Source organism: Ailuropoda melanoleuca, chromosome 4, assembly GCF_002007445.2.
Source record: "Ailuropoda melanoleuca isolate Jingjing chromosome 4, ASM200744v2, whole genome shotgun sequence".
NCBI lineage: Eukaryota > Metazoa > Chordata > Mammalia > Carnivora > Ursidae > Ailuropoda > Ailuropoda melanoleuca.
Window position 1 is genome coordinate 30,691,393 of NC_048221.1, and position 21,747 is coordinate 30,713,139.

A 21,747-nucleotide genomic window follows, 5' to 3' on the forward strand; every position below is an offset into this window, starting at 1 on the left:
AAGTTGATAGATTGAGAAACACGTTCTATTTATACTTGCTTATGTGTAAATTTGATGGCGTGTGGTCAGTTCTCGTTTTTCTCCAGAGGTAAGTTTTGTTTCTGTAGCTGGTGTGAACCCTTCCTTGCTTCACACACGTCTTCCCTCCCTGGCAGTGCAGGTGCATTTTGGTAGTATTCAGAGTACAACATAATCTTTTATCTCTAGAAACTGGGTCAGTTGTTCCAGTTGCAAATCATTCTAAGAAATTAAAAATTATTTTCGTTGCTTAAAATAGTAAGAAAAGCAACTGATTCCTGTTTTGGAGAAAATGTGCATTTATTACATGAAGGAGTCAGTCTGGTTTCAACCCCCACCATGCCGCAGACTTCCCATTCCCTCCTTAGATCAACCAACTCCTAAAGTCATTTCTAAGAAGTTCCTTTCGCCTTGGGTGTCCTTCTTAAACTTCCTGGGAAGAGGTTCACTCAGTTTCTTAACCCTTTTTGCTTCCATTCCCTTGCAGGTAACCTGGCCATGAACAGCAGGAGACTCCGATTCAAGGAAAGGGGGTTGGCAGGAAGGCACAGGGTAGGAAGGTCATTGTCGGCAGAGGGAGCAGACTGGGCAAGCACAGGTGGGAAGCAATGTGGAAGAGAACTATTCTGGGTGTAGCTTCTGGAAAGGAGGGGCTGAAGGATTGCAGAAGTCGGCACCAGATTGTCAAGGACCTGAAGCGTTATGGGGCCTTCATTCTCAGAACATACAGTTTAACCAAATGAAACTGTCAGAGCCCAGAGATTTTTGGGGCCCAATGCCAGCGTGCTGCAGGTGTCAAAAGTAAAAGCCATTCAGATCTTTCCCTTTTTCTTGCACTTCCCTCCCTTTTGCCTCCAATCTTATCCTTTACACCTTTTCCTCTTCTCTTCACCTCCCCCTCTCTGTCTTAATCAAAAAGCTCTCCCCTAAATCGAGCATACGGCCCTCCCCCTTCTCACCCCACTTTCTACTCTTTCAGCCTTTTCTTTCTAGTAAGAAACTCTTGCTCCTGTTGCTAATGGGAGTTAATTAAACTGTCTTTCGCCTTGTAAGGCTGTGTGATTCTTGGCACTTATTATCCACGTTTCCACAACCAAAGCCCAGGGACCAAAGCTGGCTCTAGCAGAGATTCTCTTTCAGGAGAGGGTGAGATGGAGCCAAATGAAAGTTTTTAGGAAGAAGGGGAGATTCAAACACATAACTTAATCCTTTTTTTAAAAAAAGTCCCATCACATAAGGGGCCCCAGTAACTATGGAGGAAGCATGGACAGGTGAGAACCTTGGGATAAAAATAAGGTACGGTGCTGTCGTAATAATCCAGGTAAGAGCTACTGAGTTTGCAAACTAAGGCAGTGACCAAGGGGGTAAATAGGAAAGTATTTGCAGAAATACTTCACAGGTAGAACCGACCGGTCCTGAGGTCTAATTATGTTGAACATTAAGGGGAAGATTGAACCCAAGGTAACATAAAATTTCTAGCTTCGCTAAACTGCTTGATGAGCCAGTGAGACAGAAGGGAAACCCTACAACGTTGAATTTGAGTAGCCACGGGGAAACTCACATTTAGTGCCCCGTGACTATACGTACAGCCTGGATGGAGCTTAAGAGAAAGGTGTGAACTGTAAAATGGAGGGTTGTCTTTCATTCTTAGATGGTCAATGAGGTCATGGGAGTGTATGAGTTCACCTAGGAAAAATAGGGTCGCTATTAGATTTGGCTCATTATTAAAATAATGCACATCTAGTTGAATGCTTAAAGTGTCCATTGACGCATTTTGCAGACATTCTCACAAAGCCCCCATAGAGTAGGCATTTTTGTTCCTAGTCAAATGAATGAGGAACATCTAAGAAGTTAAGTGTCTTGCCTCTGATTCCGCAACTGCTGGCAGCGTTGCCAGCCTGTGAATTCAGGTCTGTCAGATCAGTGGTTCTTAATCGTCGTCCTCCCCACCCCACCCCCGCCCCCGATTTCAAGAGTCGCAAGAAAGGGGTATGGATTCTCTCTGCCAGAGGCACAGACACACCACACCTTATGTTCCATCTCCAGGACTTCAGAAACCTGCACCCCATCCTCCGTGGCCCAGTGAAGGAAGAAAGCCCAAGACGAAACCCTGGGGAGTGTATTTTTGGTGAAGACAGAGGATGAGGTTGAAATGGTTTAGTGAGAAGTTTAGACAGTTGACTCCATTGTATTTAACCCCGCCAACCCACTCAGGTAATGTTTTGCTTTTTTTTTTTTTTTTTTTTTCCTCTTGCCTCTTTCTCCAGGATCATTGGAACAACAGGTATTAGTTGAGTAGAGAAGTTAGAACCTGGGCAGGGAGCTTGCCAAGGAATTAAAGCATATGAGGGTACGGCTAAGTCATTGATGATGGCCTTGATTAGGGCATTCAAGGAGCAGAACCGGAAGCCACCATGTAGAATCTTGGCAGACACTCTCAAGACATGTTATTGGTAATTACCCCCCTGATAAGTCTTATGATCCTCCTTCCAGGTAATTTGTCTATGACGAGACAAGTTAAGTGATTTATTCACCGTCCCAGAGTTAAGTTCACGTTCAATTCAGTGTGGCTGTTACTGGAAGTGGGCTACAGAGTACGGTGGTGGCGTAGCAGTTTGAGGGACGGGTCAGGGGACAGAGGACTAGGATAGTAGGGGTTGGAGTAGAATATCAGGTTTCCGTTGGGACAGCAGAGCTCTTCAGAGGTGCTTGTGATTCCTGGGTCCTGGGCGAGACCTTGGCAGAGGAGAAGTGGCCTGGGGGAAAGAGCACTGAAGTTCAGGCTGAGGAGCTGTGAGGCGAGGCTGTGTTGTGTCAGTTGCCGGTTCCAAAGGGTTTGGGGTTGAGCGGAAGACAGAGCCAGCTGCATGGTCTGGTGTGAACAGGAGGGAGCGGCTTGAGGTCTGGGGGCAGTGAACAGAGAATTGGTGCGGTAGGTGGGTGGTGGCAGCGTCAGAGAGAAGGCATTTTGAACGAGGGCGGAAAGCCTCCGGCCAGGAGAGAGCAGACTAGGGAAACTGTGGACTTCGTGTTGGCCCCAAGTCCCTGAGGTGTATCTGAATGAGCAGCCTCTAACCCAGAGCAGGACTTCGAGAGATGCGGAGTCCTCAAACCCAAGCTAGAATTCCATCAGCCTTGATCCTCCGGTCAACTCTAAGGGGGCTGGTAAAGTTGTCGGGGCGCCACCTACTGGCGGTCTTGACTGAGGCGGTCACTTCCCTGAGGCAGTGTCAGGGTTTACAGCAGCGATGAGGAGGCCCATCGTTCACCGGCAGCTTGTCCCTTTGACTTCTCACAACCAATCTACGGGCAAATGACGCCAGCCCTTCGTGAACGACGAACGGAACCCTCCCCTGGCGCAGACCGCGACAGTTCGCACTGTCTTCTGTGGGTCTTCAGCAACACAGTAACGCCCACCTGTGGCTCTCTGCCTTCGAGACCCGCATTCGTGCAGATGTGAGTTTGCCATGTTTTTCCAGACATGGATTTAACGTTACCCCCCCACTGCCATTGTGGAGCTGGCAGTTTGCTACCATCTGTAGTTTGTACAGCATCAGGCAGGTGAGAGATTATCGTAGTCCCCCTCCTTTCTTCATCCTAATCATGAAGAAACCTGATTTCAAGGATTAATTTAAAATTATGCAATTTGCTAATGATCGGTAACCTAATCAGTTAAGGCTAATGCTTGGTCAGGCTACGACAGGACTGAAGGTGTTCAGTCATAAAATGGGTACAGAATGGGGCGGCAATGCAGGGGCGGCAAACTCGAGTGCCAGTGGGGCCGGCAGGTAGTAGAAGGTAACAGGGCAGGCTGCGTGGACGGGCCCTGCTGGAGAACCTGTGCTAGCCGGTTGGCTGGACAGGGAAAATGAGCCCAGGGTTAGCCTCATCTGTCCTTTTTTCCACAGAAGCTAGATGAGTGATCTTTGAATTGTGTTTTCAGTTTTTAGATGGTGACCATAAATGAATTTTTATCTTGAAAACTAATGGGCGGGGGGCAGGTATGGCGGTGTTGCAGCTTGTAGGGTGACCAGTGGCCAACGTCACATCATCAGGAAGCACCCTCTGCCATCCCGACTGGCTTTGCTCTTTTGAGCTTTTTGATCCCCACCTGTGGGAAACGTGGGTCTGGACCTAAAATTTGACAAGCCTTTTATCGGGTTTAAAATACTCTGTCCATAAAGCGGACGTTAGCATTCCATAATTACGTAACACACATTAAATTTGTTAAAAACATTTTTTAAACTTTGGTTGAAATACAAAAAACTCAATTTTCAGCTTATTCTATAAAAGTTGGCTGAGGTGGCACAGTTTGTTCATCGTGTGTGACAGGAGTTCTAACACACAGCCTACTAAGGAACACGTTTTCGTCTTTTGATTGAGCGCGCAGTGCTGTGGTAGTTTTCACCTAGATGAACTGCAGAAGCCTGATTGCGCCTCCACGTTGCAGATGAGGGGATGGGCTCCGAAGAGGGATAGGCAGCGAGTGTGAGGAGAGCTGGGGCCAGAATTTGGGTTTTCTAGCTTTAGGGTCAGTGATATTTCTCCCATACCTTATGCCCTCATTTAAAAAGAGGTATGTTGGATTCTAACTTTATTTTCACCTCCAAAGTGATACTTTGAGGCTAAGTGTTCCCCTGGGATTTGTAATTACATAGACTAACTTATTACCAGTATGTAACAGGAGCTCCAGTTTTGTATTAAAAACTGCGTATGCCTAGGATTAAATGTGGAGAGCATCAAAATGCTGAAGTAGCTATCCCTGCTGGGTGGAACTACAAGGCAATCCACCTTAGTATCTTGAATTTCTTTTGTAATGAGCATATGTTTTCACCAAAAAAAAAAAAAAGAAAAAAAAAGGAAGAGTGACTCCCTCATCTCAAAACTGTGTTGTTTCCCTCATAAGTTATTCTACTAGACCTTTATCAGCTTCAGGAATTTTCGATTTCCCTATCTATCTTGAACTCGGAATGGATATAGCACTCATTTCTTTTAGCTTCCCTCACCTGTCATCCTCGCCTACTAATTTTAGGCAGTTGGGCTGAAATAGTGAAAGAAAAAATCAAGTATGTTTTAAGCAAGCAGAGGAAAAAAGTGTTTTGAGAATTCGCTGTCTAGACCAGGAGTTAGTCTAAGCCTTGAATGAAAAGCCAGAATTGCTCTGTGATCACATCCGTCCAAGAGGTCAGAGGTGGGAGCCCAGGGAAAGGGCTATTATTTTAAGAAACTGATGTTTCAATTCTCCTTTTTTCCCTTTAGTATGAACTGCAATGAGTCAATATGCTAAGAACAGTTTTGTTTTTTTTTTTAACGAATTTATGTATTTGACAGAGAGACAGCCAGCGAGAGAGGGAACACAAGCAGGGGGAGTGGAGAGGAAGAAGCAGGCTCATAGCGGAGGAGCCCGATGTGGGGCTCGATCCCAGGACTCCGGGATCACGCCCTAAGCCGAAGGCAGACACTCAACGACTGCGCTACCCAGGCGCCCCCAGAATTTTAATTTTTAAACAGACACAAGGAACACAGTGAGTTCTCAATGACTACCTGTTGGGTTTAACAAATTGCCCTGATTTTCAGGTTCATGGGTTTAGAGTACTTATATTCACATTTTCTTCAAGAAATTATAGTGATCATTGTTAAGATGTTATAAGTAAGCATTTTCGGAAATCCGTAAGTGGATATTCTCAAATGCTTAAGGCATATCCAGCATTTTACTGGCCTGCCATTCACCATAGGGCACCCGCAGGAAAGCCCTGTCACCCACGGCCCCTCCTGCAGCACCGCACTGACGCTGGTTACTGTCATTCTGCTAAGACATTGCTGTGAACTATGTCGTTGGCAATCGTGCTTTGATTTCCCAACCTTCATTATTTCTAGTTTACTTACGTTTTTATCTTGAATGACTGTTGAATTGTAGCACATTATTTTCCATCGACTGAGAGGTTTTCTCTCATGTTAATGAATCATTCCGCTGGGCCCACAGCTAAAACAGCATGTAAACTACCGAAGCAGACTTCTCTCCCCTTCCCTCTACAGTACAATGCCATTTACCATCTCTTTTGAGCTCCACTCTACCCAACGGCTTTGTCAGTCAGCATCCAAAAAGCTTGGGATCATCCCAGACTTTTCCTCCCCTCCTCCCCCCCATTCTTTCAGCAAAGCTGGCCACCTCCCCCGTCCACGCCGCCACTCTCAGGCATCTCTGCAGCTGGTGACACTTAGAGGGCCATTCCTCAGCTTAAAGCCTCCAGTGACTTTTCCCTCTTTCTTCTCCCAGGTATTCATTTGCATGTTCCTCCTCTATTTAAATGTCACCTTAGCAGAGGCCTTCTGTGACACCCCATAGGAGAGCTCTTCACACCCTACTTCACTCTGGCTCCTTTATCCGGTTTTAGATTTCTTTTTTCCTAGCACTTAACCCCATCTGACTCAGCGAGCTTATATTATAATTAAGAGAAAAACAAGGAACAACTTTGTTTTCCTTACCGTGCTTCTGTTTGTTTGTTGGGGGAAAAAAAGATCCCATTGCCAATATCGATGTAGGCTTTTTTGGTGGTTGTTTTTTAAATCAGTGTTTGTTGAGACTGGCAGCTACTGGAATCCAAGGTTATAGGAGCCTCCTCAAAAAGCAGTAACTTTTTTTCTGAGGGAAAGCTTAAGATACATTTATCTTCTGTCTTTTGTGTCCTAAGTGGGAGATGCGGTGTTTAGTTATGGACTACTATATGGCATGTACTCTTCTTTCTAAAATTCAGGAGACTTTTACGTGAGGAGCTGTATAATACCTCTTGTACTGTTCAGATTTGAACTCAGGCACTGTAGTCTCAGTCATTATTCCATTAAACCAGAGATGTTCAAATGACATAAAATGACCTTATTTTAACATTACTGGACCCTATCCTTAAAAGGTGTAATAAAGAAAAAAGTAAACTGAAAGAAAGAACAATGCAATATTTATTTTATACAGTTGAACTGGGTACATAGTAAAGTAAGCTATAAAAATTCCAAATAGTTATCTCTAAAGGAAATCCTTCGTTTACATGGTTTTACATATTAATTACTCTGGAAAGTTTCTGAACTCTGTTTAGCAGCAGATCTCCTTTCTTGATAGTTTCTTGGTACTGCCAGTTCTTGCTATCAGGTCTATAAATAAATTCAAGAAAAAAATGAATTATTTACCAGTCACATTACTCCATAACAAGAGTTAACCTACTGTTAAAAGACGACACTTAACACACAAATGACGCACAAACTTAGCAGTACCTGTTGGTCTCCACTATTTCATTTACTTTATCTATTTTGCAGTGTAGTCTCCCTGCAGCAATAAATCTGGAGAGCTCCCTACAATTAAGAGGAGGGGGGGAAAAGGGCATTAGTATGAGCCTTATACAAAATTCTTACACTGCACTAAATACATGTTTCCACTGTCTCTCAAGGTAACATTCAGTTGGCTTCCAGCCTGTGCAGAGGCTGAGAAGCTCGTCGCTGGCTGACTGCAGGATCATCCCAGAAGATTAAATCACTTACTGGAATAAACGGTAAATTCATATTGAGTGTAGGTGTGAAAGAATGAAATCATTCATAAGCATATCTTTAAAGCTTCAGAGAAAAACTTGGAGGCGGGAAAATAAGATTTATTTGGGGGGGCGCCTAATGAAACAAGAACAGATGATGCTCAGGATTTTCAAAATCCTTCAGAGCACAGAAGGAAAATTAAAACTGAAGAATACGCCAAACAATGCACAGCTGATGTTAATCTGTTGTGCGAAAGTATTTCTGCACATCTGTGTACAGTCATGACCCAAAACCTCAACAACAAGCATTAGCAATGAAACACTATCGTCTACCAACAAGGAGGAAAAAAGTAAATGCTTAAAAATGTACAAGAGCTATATGAAGACTTTATATTACATGGCAAGATGACTGCTTTAAAATAAAAATCTACTTGTAATAGAATTAAATTTAAATAAAAATTATATGACCATTTACTCTCCCAGATACTAACACATCTTGATCCTAGCACATAAACAACAAAAGACTCTAAATCCTAAACAAATTTCTAACAGAAGTGCCATTTGAAATCCCTGGGAAAGGGCTCGTTTGAATGGTGTTGAGGCAACCTCACTGTGACAAATCCTAGGAAAAAACATGGTAAACCTGGTTTTGGTGGTATTATCCTATGTGGACATTCTCTGTACATAACCAAGTCACGAACTAAACAACATGGATAGAGGATGTTTGCAGTGTAAACTGGGGATAAAACCCGAACAAATCAGACAAGTGGGTCATTAAAACACAGGCAAAGTACATATACAAAAAAGATCAATTTCACTCATTAAAAATGCAAATTAAAGCTGTAATGAAATGCCATCATTCTAGGGAGAACAGAGCATAATGCAATGTTGAGGAAGGTCAAAGCCAAACACCATGTCTCACACTTACTGGAGAGCAAGTAATATAATTAGACAAGAAAGTGTGTTACTTGGATTTGTGCTTTACAAGTATCAAGTATCCTAACTAATTGCCCCTGGTGGTCAGTGGTGAAAGACCCACTATGCCTTCTGTACTAGTTTTGTCGGGAAAAAAAAAAAATCTATGAAAAGGAACTAATTCTTAATCTTGGTATTAAGAAGAATAAGGAAGTATATACTTGTGGAAAATCTGGTTATGAGCTTCGAAAAGCTTGAAAGACAAAAAAGTTACTGCTATTGGAAGATTTTAAGCTGAAGGTCATCCTAAACTAACAAGCACTGTTGACAGAGTTATGGAGCAGGCTTTATTTCTATACTTCCAAAATCTATCTGGATTCCAGTTGCTACAGTGTCCAGTCTTTTTCAACTGTTTTTCAGTTATGTTACTGAGTGGCTTTCTAACTTGTGTTCATTTTCCAGACACTTAAATAGTTCCATCTCCACAGGGAGCTGCTAATCCATTTGCAACTATTATTCTGGGACTGAGGTTCACAAAAAAAATTATACAAGATTTAAAGCAGGGGGAAACCTCCACCAGAGACGAACTCTGACTCAAGGATGCCCTCTGCTGGGTTTCGGACAGACTGCTCCATCCAAAGAGCCTGACTGCCGGCAGGCCTAAGCTGACAGTGCTGCTGCTGCCCGTGCCGGCATTGCCGGACCTGAGGCCCTGACACTTACCCTCTGCCCAGACTACCCGACGAGACTCCACACAAGCTGCTAACTCCCTAGCCTGGCACTTAAAGCACTGCTTGTCTCAGTTCCTGTACAGACTGCCACACACTCCATCAAAGTACACAGTAGGCTACTGGGCTCAAAAACATGCTCCTACAGGGAACTGTGCTATTTCTTCCACGGGGGAAAGCACTTTTTTCCTTACCTTCTTACAAAAATCTTAAAAAACGCAGCGCCATCCAGTCTAAAGGCCCACCAGAAGGCGTCTGGGGATGTGTCCATTTCTCAGGCACTTCAATCAAATACGACTCCTAGGTATGCTCATTCTGAACTATATGCATCAAGAATAATCTGGGCGCAGCTTCTTTCCTGGTTACAACAAAATTTAACTCCCAATGTCCTATGTTTCCATTGAAGTCCCATTGCCGGCTTTAGAGCCAAACCACTTGTCCTCTCCCTACGTGCCATCAAACATCCCAGGATGACTCATCTTCTCCAGCCGTGGGTATTTCTCCAAGCCCCGAGCATGGTGGCTCATACACAGAAGATATGCGGTAGTGATGAACCAAGTATTTACTGAACACACAACCTACCAATCAGATTTGCATTCCATGTTTCAAACAGAAGACCTACCAACAAATTGTGTCACACAGTGCATGGGTTTCTACCTTAAACCTGGCAGTAGTGTCTCCTCAAATAATGGCCCCTTCCTATTCTCCCAACAGTATCTTCCTGAGTCTAAGGAAGTAGAGAAGTGGAAGAATAGTGAAGAATTACGTTCAAACTTACCAAATCAGACCCTCCTTACCTGAAATGATTTTTATAAGGGAGGAAAAAAAGAATCTGGGAAAACGCAGATGTGAACTGGGTATCCAAAATTTCAAACAAGGTCTTTCTAGGTAACAGCTAGAGCTCTACGTATACATACAACTTTTGCCTTTAGAGCTGGTCTGCAAACATGAAGGAAAAGAACCTGAAATACCACCTGAAATGTACCACGTCTGGAATGCAGAGGTCATCCGAATGAGTTGTAAGAATGCTGCAGTGTGTCTAAATGACACGTTCCTGCTCTAGTGCATCTTACCCACAACTTCATGTGAGCCTCAGATGGCCCCAAGTAGTGAAAGCTGTATCACCTCCAAGGGACAGTTAAGAAACCGAGGAAGGGACAGAACCAGACCAAGGTCGCAGGACTATTCAATGGCAGAGCTAGAACAAGGAGCCAAGCCAACCCTGTTCTTCATGCACTGCTCACAGTAAGCCACTCGTTCCACTGAGTCATGAGAATCAGACTCATAATGGCCATCCCCTCATCCCAGTAACCAGCTCTCCCAGGCAGTGGTAACCACACTTGAATTTCAAAGAATAGTTCAGTTCCAAGATAAAACCAGCCTAGGAGGACCAGCCTTTTATTTTGGTAAGGAAAATTTTTAAGATGCAAAACTATCACTGCCTTTTTTCTTTCAAAGGAAGAGAATAAGGGGATTTCTGGTGGTGATGGCTCAATAGTTCAAGTTATACTTAAGATCTGTACCTCTCATCAAATGTAAATATGTAAAACTCAAAACAAGCCTATAAGCAGATATTGGGATGAAATGTACTGGATCCAAAACTTACTTTGAAATGGTTAAAATATAGGATGGGCAGATATGTGATAAAGCAGATAAAACAATTATAGGATCAATCACCTATGGGAATTCACTGTAATTCCTTAGAATTTCCTACATGTTTGAAATTTTTCATAATAAATTAGAAAAATCAAACCCCTAAAAAGATAATTTTTTTTTAAAATGAAATCTGTCATCACTGAACTTTACTATATAACTATCTTTTTCACCGTGGGCCACTGAAAACTACACCAGCACTTAACAGATCTTTGGGAACCACAGATCTAGGTACCATGAGGACAGCACATACTCTGAATGTATACGTCTCCCACACTCCACTCTCACCACCCTCGTCCAAGCCACCGCAACAGCTCCTCCAGGAGCTACTGTACTCAACAGCCCACCGAGTCTCCTGTCATCTTGCAGTCTGTGAAGATACGGCTTCATGCTCTAGGACTCTAAAGCGCTTAAAATCCTCCAATGGCCTCCTACAGGACCTAGATTAAAACCCAAGCTCCATACCATGGCCACCAGGCCCTGCACAAGCGCACGAGTGCCTGAGTCTGCCACTACCACGCCACTGCAGCCACACGCATCTTTTGGTTGCGTTTTATTATCTCCAATGATTCATTTCTATCTGAAACTACCTTATGTATTTATTTCTTACTTGCTAACTCTACCCGTACAAAAACCACCAAATATTAAAGTCCATGACGACAAGGACCTTAAACAATGCCAACCATACAGTAATGGTTTAGTAAGTATTTGATGAATCATTGATTTAAGGGCTGAAAGTCCCATCTTTAACAACTAATGTGACCAGAACTGCAGCAGCAACCAAAAACAATGAAGGCATTATCAGAGAAAATATATATGACCTTAATGTGAGATATGGGAGAGCCACCTAGGAGTCACCACCATAGTAGCAGTGTGGTCCACAAAGAAGGGACAGAGTACTGCTGTCACAACTGCTCTCATACATACCCTTTTGCAAAATCACTTGACCACTCTACAACTCAGTATCCCCATCCATTAATAAAGGGCACATCATGAAGGCAGAGATGACAGATGATTGTTCTGATAATATTTAGAGAAAAATTGTTACTTTTTTTTTATAACTGAGGGAAGCAAATGTAAATGGAGAAAATGTACAAGTTGAGACATTAAAAGATACTTTAAGAAATATGCATTGACATAATATTATACTTACTGATCAATGAATTCCACACCAACACCAAAGGCTTCTGCCATATAGCCAAGAGTTAATGACCTGTAGGATTCCAGCAGCTGGCTGTATGCATGAATTCTCATTTCTCTTACATAGTATCGATAATGAGGGGCAAAAAGCCAGTCCTTTTTCATTTCCTGTTCCACAACAGCTGCAATGAATGAGATGACAAATAATAAGAGATAGAGCTCTTAGAAATCACGAAGAAAGATCGAATGGTAAGATGTACACTGATGAGCAATCCACACAAATACAAATTATTTTACTAAAGAACTACTTTGTATCACTGCTCTAAATAGCGAGGATATGGCAGTAAACCAAAAGACAAGATCCCTGCTGCCACAGAAACTAAATTTTCAGAGCAGAGATGAATAAACAAGATACTTTTAGTAACAAATTCTATGTAGAAAATAAGAGTGACAGGGCAGCTAGGAGGCCTTCCGCTGGATTGGGGTAGATAGGGAAGACCTCTCTGAGGAGCCAGCCAAACAGCGGGAGGCACAGAGCAATGCAAACAATGCAGAACTCCCACAGCAGGAAGAGCCAGGCTCGGCCCCAGAATAGAAAGGACAGATTCAGTATAAAGCAGCAAGGGGGCAGCTACAGGGATATGGAAGGCGAGCAACACAAAATAATAAAAAATACACTTGTGTCTCTGGCTTTAACAAGAAGCAAATCCCTGGAGAAAATCTGTGTTTTGTTTTCTGGTTTTGGAGATTTTTTGGAGGGGGTAGGGCAAGGGAGATTCACAGTGTTCAAGTGGATTCAGCTATTGTACATGCAAATGAAGATACCAAGGAGATATTTAGGCACGGGTCTGGCGCTCACTGGAAAGTTGGGGGCTGGAAACATGAATCTGGGAATCACTACCATCCAGATAAATTTGATGACAGAATGAAGATAGAGACAAGGGCAATGACCGGGTCTGAGGCAGTCACTGAGAGGTCTAACGAAGGATGAGGTGGCAGGTCCGGGGAAAAGAAGGGTGTGTTATTGTTCAAGAGAACAAAATTGTGGCAAGATGCAAAGGCTGCTCAACATCAAAAGAGAGAAGGATGAGCAAGGCAACACATGGCCGAGCAACACGGAAATCGATGGCCTCAAAATGGGATGATGCTCATTCTCACAAATAATGAACGAAATGCAGTAAACATCAAGTCGTTATGTTGTACAGCTTAAAATTATACAGTGTCGTATGTCAGATCTCAATAAAACTGCAAAAAAACACAGCAAGAAAACCTATGCAAGAGAATGGGAAGAAAAATGTTGGTCAGGATGGGTCACATTCATAACCCAAACATAAAATATCTTCTATCATTTATGTGCCATTTAAGAGAAGACTCAAGAGTTCAATAAAAACTGTCCTCGGAAACAAGAAATGAATAAAATAGGAATATAATTATTTTTCTCAGACTGGCTAAGAGTACGGTGGGGGAAAGGCTCTCTTCAAATGATGTAAATTGAGGGGTGCCTGGCTGGCTCAGTCAGAGGAGTGTGCAACTCTTGATCTTGGGGTCACGAGCTGAGCCCCATGATGGGTGTAGAGATTACTTAAAAATAAAATCTTTTAAAAAAAATTGATGTAAATTAAGAGAAGTAGAAACTGTGAAACTATACATAAATCAGCACAGGGCATATAGTCAGGAATGTATTAACTTTGTACGGTGACAGACGGTAAACTAGATTTATATGGGCATCATTTTATAATGTACATAAGCATCAAATCACTATGTTGTACACCTGAAACCGACACTGTATCTCAGTTATACCTCAATAAAAAAAATTGTGTAAATATAAATTGGCACAGTATTTCTGGAGGGCAGCAGGGATCAAGATGTAATATATTTTCACTTTGTAAAATTCATTTTCTTGAATTTTTTTTCCTAATGAAATAAGTGGAAGTAGGAAAGATGAATTGTAAGAGAATGTTCAAAACAAAATCGCTCACCATCAGAGAAAACTGTGAACAGCATAATTTTTTAACAGTAGAGGATAAATTATGGCACATCAACACACTGAAACAGGTCTTTTAAAAGGATAACTAGAAGCTCCAAGGAGCTCCACCTGCTTCATCTGCCACTACATCTGCAGTGTCCGATACATGACAGCTACTTAACAATACTTACTGACTCAATGACCAACCATTTTTATAGAGTCATGAAAAGATATTCGCATTATATTGTGAAGAGGAAAAAAGCTACTTAAAAAACAGCTTGTAAAATACACCCACATATGTTTAATGGTGTTACATGCTTGTATCTCTGGATACAAATGTCCCTGAAGAACACAGCTGAAACTTGATAGTGGCAGTCACCTCTAGAGAAAGGACCTGGCAATCATTGGTTAGGGAGAGCCTTTTTCTTCTTTATAAGACACTGTTTGAAATTTTTCCATTTGGAAAGATACATAACAAAATCTTCCAATGATTATCTCTGGAAGAATTTTGTGAGTGAACACATGTATGGATTTGGGAACAGGACTTTCTCTATTTTTAATTTTAAAAATGATTGGCTATTACCTAGAAAAGGATGTAGTTTCCTTTTTCAAATGAAATATTTTAAAGTACAAACACTGTGAATATTCAGGGAAGCAAAAGGGCTTACAAAACCAAATAAATCCTACATGTCTCAGTACACTAGAGAGAATAAATGATACAAATAATGGTGACTGATAGTTAAAAATTTAACTATCCTGTCTTCTGCATTTAAAATATCTGGGAAATGTATAAATTTAGTAGAGATAAAAGTTTCACCCACAATGTTCAAATAAAAGACTGCTATTAGGAATGCGGATGGTAGGAAGACATTAATACCTAAACAATTCAAAGGTTTCCCAAAGCCATGAATTTTATTTCATTTCTTTCTCACTTTCCTCTTAAATTATTTAATTAATGCAACAGGTTTGCACAGAGCACACAATATGTACAGGCAGTGTGCTGGTGTCAAGTTCATTATAAAGATTAAAAAAAACCCAAAAAGCAATCTGCTCCCAATAATTCCAGTTAGCAGGAGGAAACCAACTGTAAGAATCACAAAATAAAGTACTATTTTAAAAATGGGGCATATGACCAAAAAGCACACGAAAGAGGTTCAACATGAGGGAGATCAGAGAAATGCCAATAAAACCACCAGATACCACTTCACACCCACTAAGATGCCTATAATCAAAAAGACACAATAACAAGTACAGGATGTGAGGAGACTGAAACACACACACACTGCTGGTGGGAATGTAAAATGGTGTAACTGCTCTGGAAAACAGTTTAGCAGTTCCTCAAAAAGTTAATCAAAGCGTTACCGTATGACCCAGCAGCTCCAATACTAAATACATATATATCCCCAAGAGAACTGAAAACATAGATCTATATAAAACATAGACAGATGTTCCTTACTGTCAAAAAGGGGAGACAACCCAGATGTCCATCAACGGATGAAGGGATTGTAAAAATGTGGTATTTCCATGTAATGGACTATCATTCAGCCATAAAACTAAACAGAGCACTGAGACATGCCACAACACGGATGACCCATGAAAGGATGATAGGGAAAAGGAACCAGGCAGAGTGCCACACAGATATGATGCTACTCATATGAAAGTCAGAGTAAGAACGTGCAAATCCATGGAGATACCAGCCCCAGTAGTAGCTGGGGGAGGAATCAGAAGTGACTGCCCAACGGATACAGATTTCCTTCTGCAGTGAAGACGTTCAGAAATTAGCGATGATGACTGCACAATCTTGTCAAGATAATAAAGCCACCAAATTTTACACTTGGAACTGGTGAATTTTATGATGTGTAATTTATATCTCAATTAAAAGGGGGGCATAAAATGAGAGCTCCCCAGGAATGCAGGGAAGGGATTCATTCTGACTGAAGGAAGAAGGGAAAGGCCCCACATTTGAGCAGAATAATGCCGGGAGATCCGCAAGGATAAAAAAGAACAATAATTCCCCAATACGATCTTGTGTGCAAAACCCACCTGTGTATATGTATGAGAAGATGAGGCCAAGCAGGTGACTCATCACACCTCAAGGGTCCTATTCCCACATTAGATAGGATAAGTGGTATGAATTCTCATGAAACAGCCTAACTTTTATTCACGGAGAAAGCACTCCATAAACACTGGGTCAAAACCCACTTCAACGGTAGAACAAGCAACGGGGTACTTGGGTGGCTCAGTCGGTTAAGCATCTGACTCTGGATTTCGGCTCAGGTCATGATCTCAGGGTTGTCAGATCAAGCCCCGCATGGAATGCTCTCTCCCCCTCTCCCTCTGCTCCTCACCATGTTCACACTCACTCTGTCTAAAATAAATAAATATTTGGGAAAAAATCTTTAAACAAACCTTTAACAGTGTAAAACATCAATCTTACCTCTTGGGCCATATATAAATGGGTCACAGTCTGCTAACCACCCCCTCCTAAACAGAAAGGGGCAAAAAACTGAACCACACTAATCAAAGACTTGCAGCAAAGACCTGCACAGTCTGTCCCATATGTGAACAATCATCTCATTTATCTGCATACAGAATCAGGATTAAGACAAAGACAGATCATTGAAATGAGCAGCTCTATCCTTACCTAAGGACTGGAAGAAAACTGAGTAACGACACTCATAGAGTGAAAACAGGTACTGCCGGACGGCTGGAAGGCTATGCAGCACCTCAAGGATCTCAGCTCCTTTAATCACCTACAAATTAAAAACAACAAAAAAAATGTATGCTTTAATGTCTATTTAGGTTAGGAAAGCATGGAGTAATTTCTAAATATGAGTATTAAAGATTCAGTCGTTACCTTTTCCCTGAGATCTGGTCTTTCTAAGGCAATCATGCTGACATAGACAGTGTAAGTCACAAAGGTCTTATAATCCATAAGTTCATAGGATGTGAATGTTGAAACTGTGTCAAGGAAGAGTTCAGCTGCCTGTTTGAAATCACGAATAGCCACACAATAAAGACCTTGATACACTTTTAGGCGGTTTCTCCTGTCCCAATCTCCTCCTTCCTCTATTAAGCTATAAATAAAAAAAAACAGGTCACAATCTGGAAACAGACAAGTCCACTTTTTGTTCAGTTTTGTGTTTTTTCAAACAGAAAACAACAACTTGAATCAAAAGTCAATATTTAAAGAAAACATTTTACTAAATAAGCACATCAATTATCTGACCTAACTTACTAGCTGTAAATGAAATAGGCAAATTTCTTACATTGGTGTCTTATTTACAGCATAAGTTACAGGGAATATATCGCCATCATTAAAAAGTACCTTTTGGCCTTCTCTGTGTTTCGTGTGATGAGATCATTATCCATATAAAATAATCCAATCCTAAGAAGATAGAACACGATATCCAGTCGGTGACCCAAGGCCACAGTTTTGTCATATGTCTTGCGAAAGGCTGTCAGAGCACCCTCCTGTCAAGAGAACCAAGGTAATGGGTGAGAAAAGGTTAAAAGTTTCAAATGCTATCAGCTGTGTGGAATTCTCTTAACAAGGGGTAGAGGGAATTGGTAGGAGTAGGGACAAAATAAGATACCCACGAACTGATAACTCTCAAAGCTAGGTGGTAACTGCATTGGGGGGGGGGGCTCATTATACTTCTCTCCACTTATATAAAATATAAAAAAATACATCAGATATGCCAAGCATATACTTAACATTCTAAAAAATAATACAAGAAAAACATTACAATTTATTCTCACTGGTTTCAACATTCTTTGTTGCACATATTCAGCACTTACCCCCTCAATTACAATATGCTACTTTCCTGTAAATTACCACACTACTTTAAGGGTAACAGAAGCTTTACCTTAGTCACTGACCATGAGAATAAAAAGTATTTAAATATACAAGTCTGTGTCAAAATATTGTGGAATTAAATGTTTCTATTGCTTTAAAAACACAAACATGAATAAAATCATTTGTCTATACGTGGTACTTCTTTTTCTGTGTCTGGTTTTATGTCATTATAAGTTACATCTCATAAATTAATAATAGGGGCTAGCAAGACAGCAATGGGTACAGCTGGCACTCGGATCTTGGTTTCTGTATACAACTCCCTGCTCCCCACATGCTAAAAGAAACCAAGGATCCTTGGAGAAATGGATGATTCCAGGTTTGGAGAGTAAAAATAACAGGTGAAAAATGCTATTTAATAAACATGGAAGATGACACGAGCACATCATTGACTTATAACTCCTGATACTGACTCGAGCATGTCCTTGTTGAAATTCCTCAAATCCAGAACCAAAAGCTTTAAGTTTCTCATTCACATGTAATAATGTATCCTCTTTAAAACCAAACCACATCACAAAACTGAGAAAACCGCACAAACTATTAGCTATTTTTTAAAAAAAAATTTTGAGAGAGAGCAAGCACGAATGCGCACACATGGGGGAGGGAGAGAGGGAGAAAATCCTCAAGCAGACTCCCCGTGTGAATGCAAAGCCCATCATCATGAGGCTGGGTCTTACGACCCTGAGATCATGACTGAAGCTGAAATCAAGAGTCTGATGCTTAACTGACTGAGTTACCCAGGTGCCTCCAATTAGCTATTTTTAAGCTTCTGTATTTCCCAAATTTTTACAATGACCAAATCTTAAATTTACAATAAGAAAAATCTTGTTTTAACCGTAAAAGGGGACGCCTGGGTGGCTCAGCTGGTTCAGCGTCTGCCTTTGGCTCAGGTCATGATCCCAGGGTCCTGGGATTGAGCCCCACATTGGGTTCCCTGCTCAGTGGGGAGCCTGCTTCTCCCTGTGCCTGCTGCTCCCCCTGCTTGTGCGCACTCGCTTGCTTGTGCATGCTCTCTCTCTAGCAAATAAAATCTTTAAAAAATAAACCTAAAATAATAATAGTTCTTATCACTACCATTTGAGCTCTCTGCCCCATCTTTAATCCTCCTTAAGTAGAACTGTTGTTACCATATTTTACGGATGAGGAAATGGAGGGTCCAGTTAATAGTAATTACTGAAACCAGAACTCTAACCCAGGCAATCTGATCCAAGAACCCACACTATTATACTTTTTTATATTGATGCCATGACATCTGTCATCTAACTACTTCAGGATTCACTGCTTAAAATTAATGACATTCAAAGCCCATACTCCTAACCACTATTAACACAACTGCTAAATTAAATTCAAAAGATGTAACACCTGTGGGCATCCGTCTCATGCAGTGATAGGAAAGTGTCCATCAGGTTGGCCACTATGTGGAAGAAATGGCCACATATATTAAGACAAAAATCCTTCCTTGTCCAGCAATTTCATTTCCCAGAATATACCCTAGAGGACGTTAGCATATATCCACAAGGAGGCACATTCAAGCAGGTTTCTACAGCAGCAGCTTGTACTAGCAGAAACGGCTGAAAACAACATCCATGTCTATCAACAGCTGAAGAGCTAAGTAAACTTTGGCACAGCCTTACAATGGACTACTAGCTAGCAGTTAACCAGAATATGTAACGCATTTATGTACGTTAACGTGGAAAGATCACGATACAATGCTGAATGAAAAAGTAAACAGGCCAGGGACGCCTGGGTGGCTCAGTCAGTTAAACATCTGCCTTCAGCTCAGGTCATGATCCCAAGGTCCTGGAATTGAGTCCCGCATTGGGCTCCTTGCTCAGCAGGGAGCCTGCTGCTCCCACTGCTTGTACGCCCGCACTCACTCTCTCTGACAAATAAGTAAAATCTTTAAAAAAAGAAAAAGTAAACAGGACAATATGAGTACACCATGGTCCCACTTATTAAAAAGAAACTTTTTTAGTATTTTCTTTAATGATATCCGCATGGGGCTCAAATTCACGACCCCAAGACCAAGGGTCATACGTTCTTTTGACTAAGCCAGGTAGGCACCCATGAAAACAATTTTTTAAAATACAATACTACCTAATTTACATGCCTGTAAATATGCAATAAAACAACTTAAGGTCACCTTTGAGAAGATAGAGAATAAAGAAAAATCAAATACAACTTCAGCACTAACTGTAATATTCAGTTTCTTATAAGGAGACTATTGTATAAATGGTAGTTTTTAAAATTCAACAGAATCAATGCTTTCCAACCAACGAGAGAAAAGTGCACTGTTGAGAATGATCCCACTTTTGTAAGAGCAGTAAACCAACAAAAATCTCTGCGAGTGCCTGTAAGTTTTTACTGGCATGGATACAGAGAAGCGTAACCACACCTGGCTGAACAGGGGAGTAGAAAGAAATCTTTTTCTTGACTCATTTTTGTGCTGATTCGCTAGGCCAGGTAAGCACATTACCGTTGTGCTTTTTTTTTTTTAAAGGAAGTTAATTTCTGACATAGTGCCTCTCTGAGACTATGCAGAGAGGGGGAACCACCTCCACCCACCTTGTCGCCTATCCGGCACAGGTACTCGGCCTTCGCCATCATGGCATCCCGGATTTCGCTCTCTCCCAGATTCTTCTCTGCGTCTTCCAGCTCCTCGTCCAAACGTTTCAGCTCTTCCTCGTTCGCCTTCTTCATTTTATTAAGCAGGTCCGTGTCCATCTGCCAGTCCAGGGATTTGCACAGGGCTTCGTAATACGGAGCCATGTCTAAGAGACAAAAAGAAGGGCATGACTTACGAGTGGGCGCCCCTGGTACCCTCAAAATCAGTGTCCATCCCCTTCTTCCTCACACACATACACATACACACACACACGCCCTCTCGGGTTGTCCGCCACTCTCCTCCCCGTGACCAGGAAGGCATGGGACAGAAAAGCCTGGCAAAGGGCTTGGCAAACTTAAACGTCTGCTGCTGAGAGACTGGCATCAAGGCCAATCCTGTTGGCCTCCCGACGGTTTCTGTTCCAACAAAGCCTTCAAGCCGGGGAAAGGGGAAGCCTGCTGAGACACACCTTCAGACATCTACGTTCAAGTCTACACAGCCCAGGGGCACTGCCTGCCTGGGAGGGCAAGAGGCACCGACCCCACACTTCCCCGTCACGCTGACAGCTGACCTCTCCCACAGGACTGCCCCAGCCGGGCTCGGCCGCTAAGGACAGCAAGTCCTGGGCCTCTCTTCTGTGTCTGGCTCAGAGCTCGATACCTCAGCATTGCCCCCCCGCCCCCAAAGCTGCTTTCTGAGGAGAGGAGAGGAGCCCCCAGGGATGCAGACCCCCTCTGAAAGCAAGGCTGGAGGGCCCCGAGGGCACCCCCCAGGCCCGGAGCCCCTTCGGGGAAAATGCCCGCAGGCTCCGGGGCGCGGGGCCACCCCAGGCCTAGGCCGCTGACTCGGCGCTCGCGCGGGCCTCACTATTATCCCGGACGGCCGCCATCAGCTCGTCGCGCACGGCCGCGTCCCCGCGGTGCTCGGGCAGGCTGAGCAGGAAACGGAGCTGCGCGATGCGCAGGTCGGGGTTCTTGGGCAGACCCTCCTCCTCTAGGTTCTCCAGCGGCATCTCGGCGGCAGGGGTACCAGCTGAGGGCGGACGGCAACTCGGCGCGGATCTGCGGCGGCTGCGGCAGCGGAAGCGGGAGGAGTCGGCGAGGGCGCCCGGCCGTCTCCAGACCGGCTTCCGGTCGTGGCCCAGCCTCCGCCAGCAGCGCTCCCTGCTGGACACGCTTCGGAACACCTCACGCGGCTTTGGCGCTTGCGCCCCCGTGTGGTCACGAATGGCTTTCCCTCTCTCCTGGCCGCGACAGACCGTCCCAGGATAACGTGCTGCCCAACTCTGAAGATCGATTTTCCGAAACTCTCCCTCTCTCCCTTTTTAGCTAGTCTACTTTTCATTCTGTTTG

General features: G+C 42.8%; 1 protein-coding gene and 1 long non-coding RNA gene across 2 annotated transcripts; one reads left to right on the forward strand and one right to left on the reverse strand.

Annotated features, from left to right (window-relative positions):
* Positions 1–6,954: 6,954 nt before the first annotated feature.
* Positions 6,955–21,494, reverse strand: PSMD6 (proteasome 26S subunit, non-ATPase 6). The gene is made up of 8 exons (XM_002915437.4): positions 21,263–21,494; positions 20,356–20,561; positions 17,263–17,408; positions 16,792–17,011; positions 16,579–16,687; positions 11,982–12,150; positions 7,282–7,359; positions 6,955–7,161 (listed from the first exon to the last, which is right to left on the reverse strand). The coding sequence occupies exons 1-8, from the start codon at positions 21,405–21,407 to the stop codon at positions 7,065–7,067; spliced, it is 1,170 nt and encodes a 389-aa protein (XP_002915483.1). The 5' UTR covers positions 21,408–21,494; the 3' UTR covers positions 6,955–7,064.
* On the forward strand, positions 7,157–13,795 carry LOC117801912. The gene is made up of 2 exons (XR_004624730.1): positions 7,157–7,556; positions 8,910–13,795. It is a non-coding gene; the product is annotated as an uncharacterized LOC117801912 (long non-coding RNA).
* Positions 21,495–21,747: the final 253 nt, after the last annotated feature.